Here is a 12,382-nt window from a genome sequence, read left to right as displayed (position 1 = left end):
TTTGTTCGCATCAATGAAAACTGACTAATACATATGGCATTAAGTTCAAAGTTAACTGTTGTTGATTTACACTTCTAGAATGGTGAAACAGTCCAACCTCTGAGTGGTTCAGATGGTGTTAATTGTCTTTTTTACTTGTCATTTTCTTTTAACTCAGATGCACATTGAGTCTTGAAGTGTTGTTGTCTTGGAAAAGGATAAAAATGGGGATGTGACCTCTCCAGGTTGAAGATGGGACTTGTTGTTTATGTTTGAACTTAGGTGTTCAGAGTTGAGAACCCTTTCCCTGCTACTCAGTGGCTTGCTATTAGAACTTATGTAAGGGAAAAAAACACCTGTACCTTTATCACATTCCTGTTCTCTCTCTCTCTCTTTTTTTTTTTTTTCCCCAACTCTGAATCTTCAAGCATTTCTCTTTGTTCTTTGTGCTTCAGGAAGGGTTGTAGAAACCTGTCAAATTTCTTGTGAAAGCACCAAACACATGCACACATATATCTAAAGCTTAGTAGAATTGCTTGGTAGCACACAATAAGAATTAATGAAATGTGAATAAACAGATGAAGATATAAAGAATAACACATGAAATGGACTACTTTGAAATATGAAGGAAGACTTCAGTGACTTTTGGAGCTGGATCAAGATGCTTTGTCTTATTGCTACTTCTATCAAAGGCAGATGAAGATTTAGCATTTTTGGGGATAGAGAAATTAACATGAATGTCCTTTCAAAGTTAAATAAATAAATACACCAAAAGACATAAGCATTTCAAAATAATTCCCCAACTATAATCTCAAGGTGATTAGCAGTTTATGAATAAGATAAATGATCACAAAGTTCTGTGACATAATTATTATATTCTAAGATAAATTGTGTATTAACCACTCATTAACACTTTTTATCAGCTTCATAGTTTTGTCTAAGATTGATTCTCAAGTTAAATTGTGCTTATCTGTAATATATTGCACTGTGAGAGGCATATAGATAATAGTTTACATTCCCAAAAGAATGTGTGATCCATTCTCAAGAAGTGAAAACTACAAGTTAATCAATCATAAATATGTACTCACCTATACGGTAGTCACATTTGAAGGAAAACAATGAATGTAAGCAAAAGAATGAATGAAGATTTTGCTATAAATTGATAATTGTTACCTGGATAAAGATCTACAATAATATTTAATACTCAAGTATTCTTTTTCAGACATTTATTTGATTGAAATCAATCACAAACAATACTAGCTAAGGAGGAAAAAAGGAGTTAGTCGGCAGCATATGGAATCAACAGAAAGTTAAGTTAGGGTGGGGAAATGTGTCAAAACCAGAATGACTCTGGAGACTGAGAAGCAGGACCTGAAGTAGGAGAAGTTGGGTCAGAATGCAGCTGTTCAAGGGAGGCGATGAGACTGAGACCGGTGGAGACCAGAATAAAGGCATATAGATAATAACATCTATATTTCAGTGGAGTCTATGAATATTTGATCATAGAAAATTGAAGAAAAAATTGGAAAAAGAAGTCACTCTTTTTGAAGAATTTTTTCTGTGAAGGGGAGCCTGGGAAGACACGAGGTCAAGGGAGGTTTGGCATGTTTTTATGATGATGGAACTGAGTCACTGGCTGGCACACTTCCCCAAGCGTCCCATGGCTGAATCCTTCCCATTCTTTATGCTCCAGCACTGTCACCTACTGGCCCTAATCTCATTATGTTGTTTTATTTTTGTACAGTGCTTGTTCCTGTATCTAATGACTCTCGGTATTTGTTTGTCTTCCAACTGAAGTATGGAAGTCATGAGAGCAGCAGCTTTGTCTTACTTATCTCTGCAACTCTAGCATCCAGAAAAGTGCCTGTCACATAGCAGGACCTCAGTATTTGTGGGATAAATAAACACAGGAATGCCTAGAACTTCAACTGTTTCCATGGATTGAGATTCAGAGTCCCAGGATCCAGTTTGCTGAATAACCAAGTTCTGATGTCATTTAGTCCTTTATCTGGACAGGCTTTATTGTCCCTTAGCTTATGTGATAGGATTAGGTACCTGGATTTACATAGAGGGGAGAGAGGCCTTCCTCACAGGGTAATCAAATACTCCTAGGGAGCCCCAGTGACAAATGCTTACTGCAGGGAAGAATGGTAAGGATGGAGAAGGAATGTTCATTTCCTGCCATAAACAAGCCACAAATACAGAGTTTATGTTCCTTCTCATTAATTAAGGACTTTTAGTTTCATCCCTATGATTCCCAAGGAAAGACTTTAGGACCAAGGTGGTGGATAAGTCTCTGCTCACGTAGATAAACATCCCTCTTCATTAAAACAGGTTAGAAGCCTGGAGATAATTAGACCAATTGTGTCCAGAAATCAGCAATACAGTTAAGAGATGAAAAGATAATGTCAAGGGGCCAGACCATTCTTAAGGACGCAGAAGGGCAGCCTTTGCAATCAGTTGGAAGATGTTGTGGTGGTTGTGCTTCCTGGACCCTGCTGTGCCTGTCTGTGCAACATTGCTTTGATTTCCCTATCATCTTTCCCTCTCCTCTTGTCCTCCCCTCACACGAACACACTTCCCCAGGGTCTCAGACATGGGAACAGTTGCCTTGCATTCATCACAAGGAAGGCGTAGTGAACCGCTGTAGCAGCCATGTTCTCCGTGGGACCCTACCTCCATAGACAAGCACCTAGGGGGTGGATCTGTTTGCTTTATGTATTTATTTTTCCATGCTTAGAATCTGCTAAGTTAGAAGATCCTTTTGTGAATTCAAGACCCACTTCATTTATTTATTTATTTTTCTAACAATTACGGCTTCTAGAATGATAACCTTGATAGAACAGCTCCATGGAGCTGGGACAGTAGTGGTATTCTCACACCTACCATCATGCCCAGCACAAGCTGGTATTTCAGTTCATATTTGAGAGAATAATATAAGCAAACAAATGGAAGATGACTGGACAGATGAACCAAGCAGAGACTCCAAAGGCCTCCACTGCAGCTTTCTCTCCTCTCCTCATATACAGTGTCTGCAGATGGTGACACCAGTTCATAGAAGATTTGTTCTGTTCTGTTTTGCTCTTTTTTTCTCTATTTTTTGTTCCTATTGTCCTTTGTGGTTCTATTAATACTGATTTATCTGAGTTTGAAAAGACATGCCAATAAGCATTAGCAGTAGAGTGTACAAAAAAACATGTACATATGTGATTTCTTTCCTTTTTTTTTTTTTTTTTTTTTTTGGTGTGGTAGATTGAACCATCCAGGGACACTTAATCACTGAGCCACACACCCAGTCCTTTTTATTCATTTTTTATTTTGAGACAGAGTTAGGGCCTCCCTAAGTTGTGAAAACTGACCTTGACTTGTGATCCTCCTGCCTCAACCTCTTGAGTTGCTGGGATTACAGGTATGCACCCAACTGTACATATGTGATTTCCTTTTTGAGGGGCGGTGTACCAGGGATTGAACTCGGGGGGGACTCCACCACTGAGGCACATCCCCATCCATATTTTGTATTTTATTTAGAGATAGGGTCTCACTGAGTTGTTTAGTGCCTTGCTTTGGCTGAGGCTGGCTTTCAACTCTAGATTCTCGTGCTTCAGCCTCCGGAGCTTCTGGGATTACAGGCATGTGCCATTATTGTGCCCAGCCTACATATGTAATTTCTGATCCTAAGAAAAGATACATATTGGAGAGGCTACAAAGTAAGATACGTACTTATTTATAAGAGCCAAAGTGAACTTACGATGTTTTTCCAGTTTAAAATAATATTAATGATGACAGTTCTAATGATTTACATATATTCCTTGAAGTTTTTTCCTTTAGACTATTTTAAGAATAGTTTTCTTAAATTTCAGCTCAGCATTTAAAAATAAAATGGTTTGAATGATTGTCATTTATAAGTACTTTTCTTTACTATCATAAAAGAGCAATACCATTCATCTTGTTATTTAGCCTGTTTATTCTAGAGTTCTGTAGACCAATATATTTTCAATAAACCTGATAATTTCTTAAGTATCTCCAGAAAACCTTCCCATGCAGCATTCCTTTATGTAGAAGTGAGAATGGAAAAGTCACTTCATTTTTTCAAGGACTTTTTAAAAGTCTGTTTTTGTACCAGCTATATCTCTCTTCCTTTCTTTTTCATCAGTGAGATGCACGATAAGATTAATAATCATTATAAATAATCAGTGCCTACAGTGCCTTTCACCAGCCACTGTGGAATGACCTTCTTTTCATAAAATATTTCAAACCAACATTACTCTAAAATGCAGTAAAGTATAACCCACTCTGGATTTTTAATAAGATGGGTTAAGGAAACAGAATTGAATTTTAAATCTAGAAGTAAGAACAGTTCAAGTAATTATTTTTAAAATAAGAAGACTAAAACATGGAGAGATCAGATGATTTTCTTATCTATTATAGGCTGTTATCTAGATGAAAGGCCAGTAGCCCAATCTTTTTTTTTTTTCTACACCTACCCAGTTAAGTGTTGACTTTTTCATCCAGAACACCAATGGCTAAATGTTCTTAATTTACTCATAGGGTTATTTTACCAAGAGGCTGTGTGACTTGCAGTTATATTGAGGCAGCAAATGCTAATTACACTCTTTAATGGAGACTGCTCAGCTATTAATTCCTACTGCTGTGGTAGTTATTTGATCTATATGCTCCAGTCTTAGAAAAAAAAATTCTATGATTAGACATTGCTGTCATACCTACCCAGTTTGGTTTTTTTTTTTTTTTTTGTACTGGGGATCGAACTCAGGGCCTTGTGCTTGTGAGGCAAGCACTCTACCAGCTGAGCTAGATCTCCCCAGCCCCCCAGTTTGTTTTGATATAGGTCGTGTGAGTCGGTTGGGTGAACTCAGGGCACAGGAGTGGTTCTGATCTGCACACTGAAGAGCGCCTATGTGTACTTCCTGCCAGAAGCAGAAAGTGGAGTGGATAAGGCTCATCAGGTCCACAAAGGCCTCCAGGGAGTCAAACAACTGGCTCGGAGAAAGTGGTCAGTGACTTAAGCAACAGGGGAGAAGGAGCAGTGCTACAATGAATGATGACCACGGACAGAATACCCCCCGACCAGCACAGTGTATCACCTCTACAAATCCTGAGAAAAGAAGCTTGAATAGGAGGATGGCTGCATGGGGTCTTCTGTTTGGGATCCGAGCATCTCCAGGAAAGGGCTTCACATTGAGAGGCCTGTGGGGAAACCACTGCTTGCCTGCAGACCAACCTATTTCTGGGTGTGCACTCCTTTCAGACAGTGGTGTGACTGTTTCCTTAGCACTGGTTCTGGATGTAAACATGTTCTGGTCTGAGTCACTGCCTCTGTTCCGCTTTGAATGGGTTTTCCAGAAATGATGATTGTGTGATGATTCTTCATCTGTTCTCATCCTGGATCTGATTTGTGAGATGTTTCAAGGCCTTACTGTGGCTTTATAACTGATTTTTGCTTTGGAAAATTAACTGTCCTTACCATGGCCATTGTGGTTGCCTAGCAACAAGGGACAGCAGAGCAGTGACAGGGATTCCAAAACTCTAAGGAATGGGGATAGTTGATGTCTGTCCCATGGATGGGGGATCCCAGTGGACCTGGCTTGAGATGGGAGAATGTTACAGCAAGACATCTGTAGTCCCAGGCTCTGAAGTCCTGGAGACAGGCAGGTGAGTTCTCTGCTCCTCTTGCCTTAAAAAAAAATTCATTGACTATCTGGATAGATAAAGCAGCCCTCACTCAGGACTTCAAACATAACCTTCCTTTAAAGTCTGTGGGAAAACATCAAACAGACTCTTTTTTACTTTCCTGGAGAGGTTTTTTTTTTTTTTTTTTTCTTTTTGGGTCTGGATGTTGCTGTCTTTCCAAATCATGGGGCAGAGCCTGACACACAATAGGTTTTAATAAATATTTGTTGAATGAACAAAATGTCCCTCATGAGCATTTCTAGAAATCATTCACCCACTCCAACCCTCTTACCCAGGTGGGAAGGGTGAAGATGCTGAGCCAGGCTTCTTTCCAAACTACTGAAATGAAATGTCACTGACACGCTCTCCTGGCAGGACAACACACACACCCAAAATACTGATCATTCTTTCTCTCTTAGTTCCCCCCCAAAAACCCAAACCTGTCTACAAGTACAAAAGTGTAGTTCGCCTCTTTACTGATCCAAAGTCAATCACTAGAAAACTTGGATGTTGGCTCTATACCGGTTTCCCCTTCCAAAGTGGAAATAACTTCCATTTAGAATTTTCTTTCAAACCTTCAATGAGAGACAACCATGTCTGCTCTGTAGAAGGAGCTATCTCCTGGAGGGCAGCATCCTGGGTGGGATGTTCATATGCAAGCATGGTTCTACTTGCTTAGTCTTAAAACATATTTTATTTATGTGAATGTGGGAGCCTTGCTTTTAACCTTGGGTCTGCAGTTCATGTGTGATCTGGGAAATTCATAAATTTCCCAAGATTTTAAGTAAACTTGTTAGTTACTATAATCAAAAGAGTCCATGATCTTCAAAAGATGTTCAATCTCGGAGGGAGAAGGTGCTTTGTTTGTTAAAGCAAATGAAATTTAGAAATACTCATTTTCTTCTAATTTCCCTCACGAAACACCTAAGGGAATACACAGACAGTTAGAGAGGCAAATGCAACTTTACCAAACGGGGGAGAAACCTTGCTATGAACAACTTTAAAATGAATAGCCCAGCATACAGTAAACAGGGAAGCCAAGTGAAAAGTGGGACAGTACTCTCGCTGTACATTATCCTTAGTTCCTATGTTCTCCTGGCATGTGGAGCTTGTGCTCTGTGCAGATGGAGGCTGGGCTTTTGAGGCGGGAGACAGGGGAACACTATGCTACCCTCTTGATCCTTAGGTGGGTTCAGTTTGGTTCTTTCCCTTCTGAGCAGGAATAGACTAGTCTCGTGTGACTTTTCCTACCCTTCTTCTGCCTCCTCTTTTCTTCTCATGCCCTTGACACAGACCTTCTCCACAGTTTACATAAACTGAATGAGAACTTGCTTCTAAATTTCCTAAGCAAGGGAGGGTTAGGCCCAGATGCAATTAACCTAGGGAACAAAAAGCATTTTCCCAGGAAATCTTCTGCTATAAGAACTGGGTGCTCAGTAGCAGTATTTCCAAACCAATTTTAATAAAATCATCTATTCACATGGACTAATTAGTGACTATTACTCCAGTTTGACACAGAAAGCATGGATTTAAAAGGTCAGAAATCAGATAACAGAATTTCATTAAAAGAAAAAAAAATTATGATCTTTTAAAGCACTGAGAAGGAAAGAAAACAACAAAAAATTACCATGAGGCTGATATATCATATTGTTACTACCTGCCAGAAGAGGATTAAAGAATTTTTCCCTGTTTCCTCCATGAACCCAGAAGTAAAAAAAAGATGCAATAAAAACAAGCTTCATAAATACATTGGTTAATTCTAATTTGCTTTATCTCAGGGCTAATAGGCTTTCTGAAGCTTTTCTTAATTATTGTTCAACATGATTTCTCTGTGTATGCTGAGTTACTATGGTTACTCTGAGGCCATGACTCATGACCTTTAAATATTGTTGTCAGGCGGCCAAAGCTCCCTTGGTTTTAAATCGGTAGTTTTGTTTCAAGCATTATTAACACAGGGTAATTTCAAATAGTACTTTCTGGGGTGCATTTGTGGCCCATGTAAAATGCACCTAAGAGTGTTATACTCACAATGTTTTGTTTTGTTTGACTTCATTTAATGACTGAATATTCATGTCTTCCTTGGAATGTCATTGGATGGGTTTAAAAACAAACGAAGCATAGTTCTTGTTTATATGAGGGAGTCACTGAGAAATGCAAAAATGTAGTAGACAAATTGTTATGGACATCACAAAACATAAAAAGAGCTAGAAGAGAAGATGTCCAAAAATGGTTTGTACAATACAGAGGCAAGTAGCACTTTTGACCATCAGAGTCCAAGAAGCTTCAGGAGGAGGAAGCATTGAGCTATGATGTGAAAAAATGGGTAACAAGCAGAGAAGAGAGCATGCACATTCTATTCAGAGGAAATAACTTCAGAAAAGGACAAATATGTCCTCTGGGTCCATGAGTTAGCACAGTTTGGAGGAAATGTCAGTTTTGTGAGGTGCACTGATAGAAGACAAAATTAGTTCAAAGGTAAGAGGGTCTGGTTTATTAAGGTCTTTCAAAGCTGTTTTGTTTGTATTCAAAGCAATTATGATGACCCAAAAATTGTTTTCCATTTTGTGATAGAGAGGTACTGTCAAGTAGAAAGCAACAAGATGCTGTTTTTTTTTTTTTTTTTTTTTGCTGATTTTGATATGATGCAAGAAAAGTTATTATGCCTCTCAAAACCAAGTGTCTCCCTCCACTGAGAATTTAATTTTGCTCAGTAGTCATTGATTACCTGAACCTTTTAAGTGGTTTTAAATGTTTTTAAAAAGTGGACAAAGTGAGAAAAATGCACAGAAATATGGAAATAAAACAATATATTCATTAGGAAAACTCTGATATAGAAATACCTAGGAATGCCAAATCATGGCTTATTGGTAGGTAACAATGGAGTGGAATTTGCTAAATCTATGAGGTTTATTAAATCATTCAACAAATATTTATTGACCATCTCATCCTTCTTCAGGATGCCAACGATAGAGTAACAAAATCAAGAGGAGTTTTGACCTTGTCAGTTGGGAGGAGACACAATAAATATAATAAATAAGCAACCTCTGTAGTATGTTAGAAAATGGTAACAAGCAGAGAAAAATCAAGTGAGATGATGAGATAAAGGGTTAAATTTGAAATAAGATGCATATGGTAGGTCCCACAAAGGTGATTTTGAGCAGAGAAAGGAAGGAAGTGGGAATAATTGAACTGGATAGATGTAAAGAAAGTATTCCTAGGACATCAGGATGCTCTGGAAACCAAGACATCATTTCAAAGAGGAAAAATTAATCTTCTCAAAGTTTGTTAAGTAAATTGTATTGTGATAAACATCCAGTGGAGATGGTAGAGCAGAACTCTTTGGTGAATTTGCTAAGGGCAGTTTCTGTGGAGTGGTACAAGTGAGCATCTGATTGGGTGGCTTTAGCAAAAACATAGAAGGAAAGGATTTGGAAGCAGTGAGAAGTAGTTTTGCCAGAAGGGGATAGAGTAATCAAGAGAAACTAAAGGAGCAAGGGAACCCAAGCTTCAATAAATAATATGTTGGTATGCAAATGATTCAGGAGGAGGAGATGGGAAAGAGAGGAGAGGGAGAGGGAAGGAGAGAGACAGAGAGACAGAGACAGAGAGAAACAGTGTAGGAGAACAAGAATTCCCTAAATCTGCTGTTTAATAGAAGTATAAGATTTCCTCCCTCACTTTTTTTTTTTTTTTTTTTTTAGTTGAAATAAGAGATTCTGCAGGTTTTCAGAACAGATTGTTCTGTTCAGACTGCTTATTCTCAAGAGAGCCTTTAAAGGCTATTTTATCTTCTGCAAGTAAAGTTTACATTCCATTATTTTTATTTCCTCTTGAGATGTCCAGAAATTGACATTTGGAGGAAATACTTTAAAAAATTTTATCTCACGTTAGAGTTTAAAGGTCTATTCAATGTGAGGGGTGTGTGTGTGTGTGTGTATACCTCCCTGAAATATAATTTTGGAATTCAAATTCTTTATTTCAGCATGATATCTGGAAGTTCATTGTCAGATAGACAACCAAAAAGATTAATGGTAAGGAATAAATTTTGTATGATTTCTTTTTTCTTAAAAAAATCAGTATGGCTAGTGAAAGTGTAATTTAATTACTATTGAGGTTTTATGGATATAGTCGTTTTCACATTTTACTAGGAAACATTTTTACATAAAACACAGAATGTTCTTTCCCAAGAAGACAAGTAAGACGGGGAAAAGTGGCAACTCAGGGATGCCACTGGGACCCTAGGAAAGTTGACAGATGTGCTGTGGCCTTTTTTTATTTTAACATGAAATAAACCAAGCTGCTCTCTGTGGCCCTATGATATTATAGGCATCCTGGGCTATTCTGAAGTATTTGTTTATGTGTGATGTCATCCTGGAATGCAGGTATAATATGGATCATGCCATCATTCATTGGTTTAGCTAACCTTGGGTTTAAATCACAGTCTACTCCAGAAATATCTTTTAATGTCTTTTGACATTAAATGTCTTTTGAGTCACTGACAGTAGGCCCAGCATTGACATTTGAGGCCCTTCTTCAGTGAGCTCTGTGGTTCCCTGGGAAAGCTGGATCCTTCCTAACTGAGCCCCACTCTGTCCCTCCCCTGACTTTGGTGACACCGAGGGGTTTGTTGACAAGTGTTGAAGCTGAGTGATGGGTACACAGAGGTTTATTATACTAGTTTTCTACTTTTATGTTTGAGAATTTCCCTTTTTTAAAATAAAAAGCAGGTTATCTATATCTCCCTTAGGCTCCCTTGATTCAGTTTGAGAACCCTCAAAACTCCAACCAGAGACATTTCTGGAGCAATTCTTTCAGCTCTAGAGTAGAGGGGATGTGGTAAAAAAGAAAGTTCAGGGGACTAGGATTCAAAAGACTTGGGATCAGACCCAAAGTTGCCACCTGCAAGCCTTGTGATGATAAGCAAGTTCTTTAAACTCTCTGAGCCTTATTTTTCATCTATAGAATAAGGATAATGCAACTTAAATAGTCTGCCTCAAATAAGATATTTAGAAGGTGAAAATGGCTGGTAAAGTACCTAGATGTATATAAAAGTACAGTTATTTGAAATTGATAGCAGTCAAAAGGGTTTCATCGTGGGCCAGGAGACTGGGCTCCTTAATTTTTTTTTTTTTTTTTTTTTTTTTGGTAGAACTGAGGATTGAACCCAAGGCCTTATGCATGCGAGGCAAGCACTCTACCAACTGAGCTATATCCCCAACCCCTTTAATTTCTGTTTCTTTGGGATTTGGTGGTTCTGATCTATCACTCCCTTCTTGCCCCAGCATCACTATCTCAAAGTGATTGATTCTCTCATGCATAACAAGAACCTCATATTTGCAGTTATTATAGTTCATAAAATATGAGCATCTCTATTCTTCAGTGTTATTTCAATTAATGTGGCCCCAGAAAAACTGGATATGGCTCCCAAATCCATAACAATTTTCAGAAAGAGAACTTTTGTTGGAGGAATATAGGTTCCAGGGGAAACCAAATTAGACTGGTAAGTGGTTTTAATTAAAATTTTGTATTCTAACTCTGGTGATAATTTAATCCTTTATATATGATTATAATCATAATTATTATAAATGAGTATATATAAATATAGGCTACGAAAGGAAAATCTAATAATGGATTTTTAAAAATTTAGTACAGCTATTTATGGTTCTGTTGCCCAAAGAGTGACCCTCACCCATATCATATGAACACTACCGTGATGCTTGTCAGTCAGCACCTACAGGTAACCTTCTCATAGCCAGAATGAAAAGGACAAGGTGCCAATTACCACATTCAGGATTTTCGCCCAGGGCTCCCAATTAGCTTCCTGAAGTTCAGAACCCATCTCTTTCCAATTTACAGTTGACATGGTTTAGAGCCCTGGGGCTGGTTCTGCTTTATATTCCATCTTTTTACATTTCTAAGAGAATACATTAGCTGGAGGGAGTTAGGATTAGAGACCTCAAGGCCAGAGCACATCCACAGTCACTGCAGCCTCCTTCTATCCCACAGACTCTTTAAAGTCATGGAACTTGTAGAACATAGAGCTCAAAGATTGATTTTGCTGGGTACCACAAGACACCCAATTGCAGGAAGGTCATGATTATCTCTTAAATAATTATTTTGCATTTTGATGGTTAAGATTGGGATGAAGGACAAAATCCTTTTGGTTGTATGGAGACTTCTTGACCACCCATGTGGATTTAAACACATTCTATCTGAGTCACCACTGAACAGTTAGGGTGGTTCTTTATTTTCTCACTGCCAGGTGATTGAGATCTGCCCCTGGATCCTTATAGTAGCATGTGAGCATACTGTCCAGAGACATCACTATCATGTGGAAAATTTTCTTATTATTACTATTACCAATTTAGAAATTAAGAAGTTGAGGCTGAGGGAGGTTTAAGGAGCTTCCAGATGTTGAGTGATCCAAGAGTATATGTTCACTCTATACCTAGGAACTAAAGTAACCCAGATCCATTTCTCAGGTGCCATGAGGTTCCCATCTCTTTCAACCCTATTCCTTTGGGCCTGTTGATTAATTAGAATGCTATGTAAACTGTTATCTTTGCTCCATTTTAACATCTTCTGACAGAAAACAGCTAGTGCATATAAATCATCTCACTTGAAATTGTTTAGAAAATAAAAATTCTCTTACAAGGAAGCTTGACCTGAACAGGATCAGGCTTGTTCTCAGAGAACTGCACCTGAGAATCCTGGC

General features: G+C 38.3%; 1 protein-coding gene across 1 annotated transcript in view; it reads left to right on the top strand.

The window, feature by feature from the left end:
* The first annotated feature begins 5,530 nt into the window (after window positions 1-5,530).
* Window positions 5,531-12,382, top strand: part of Ccdc192 (coiled-coil domain containing 192) — a 218,122-nt gene continuing 211,270 nt past the window's right edge. The window contains exons 1-2 of the mRNA XM_047554770.1: window positions 5,531-5,649; window positions 9,650-9,698. Of these exons, the coding sequence (XP_047410726.1) occupies window positions 5,531-5,649; window positions 9,650-9,698 (168 nt within the window). The remainder of the gene's footprint in view (window positions 5,650-9,649; window positions 9,699-12,382) is intronic.

This window comes from Sciurus carolinensis, chromosome 6 (genome assembly GCF_902686445.1).
Source record: "Sciurus carolinensis chromosome 6, mSciCar1.2, whole genome shotgun sequence".
In the NCBI taxonomy this organism is placed as follows: domain Eukaryota; kingdom Metazoa; phylum Chordata; class Mammalia; order Rodentia; family Sciuridae; genus Sciurus; species Sciurus carolinensis.
Note: the sequence above shows the minus strand (reverse complement) of the source record. Positions and strands in the feature narration are given on the sequence as shown.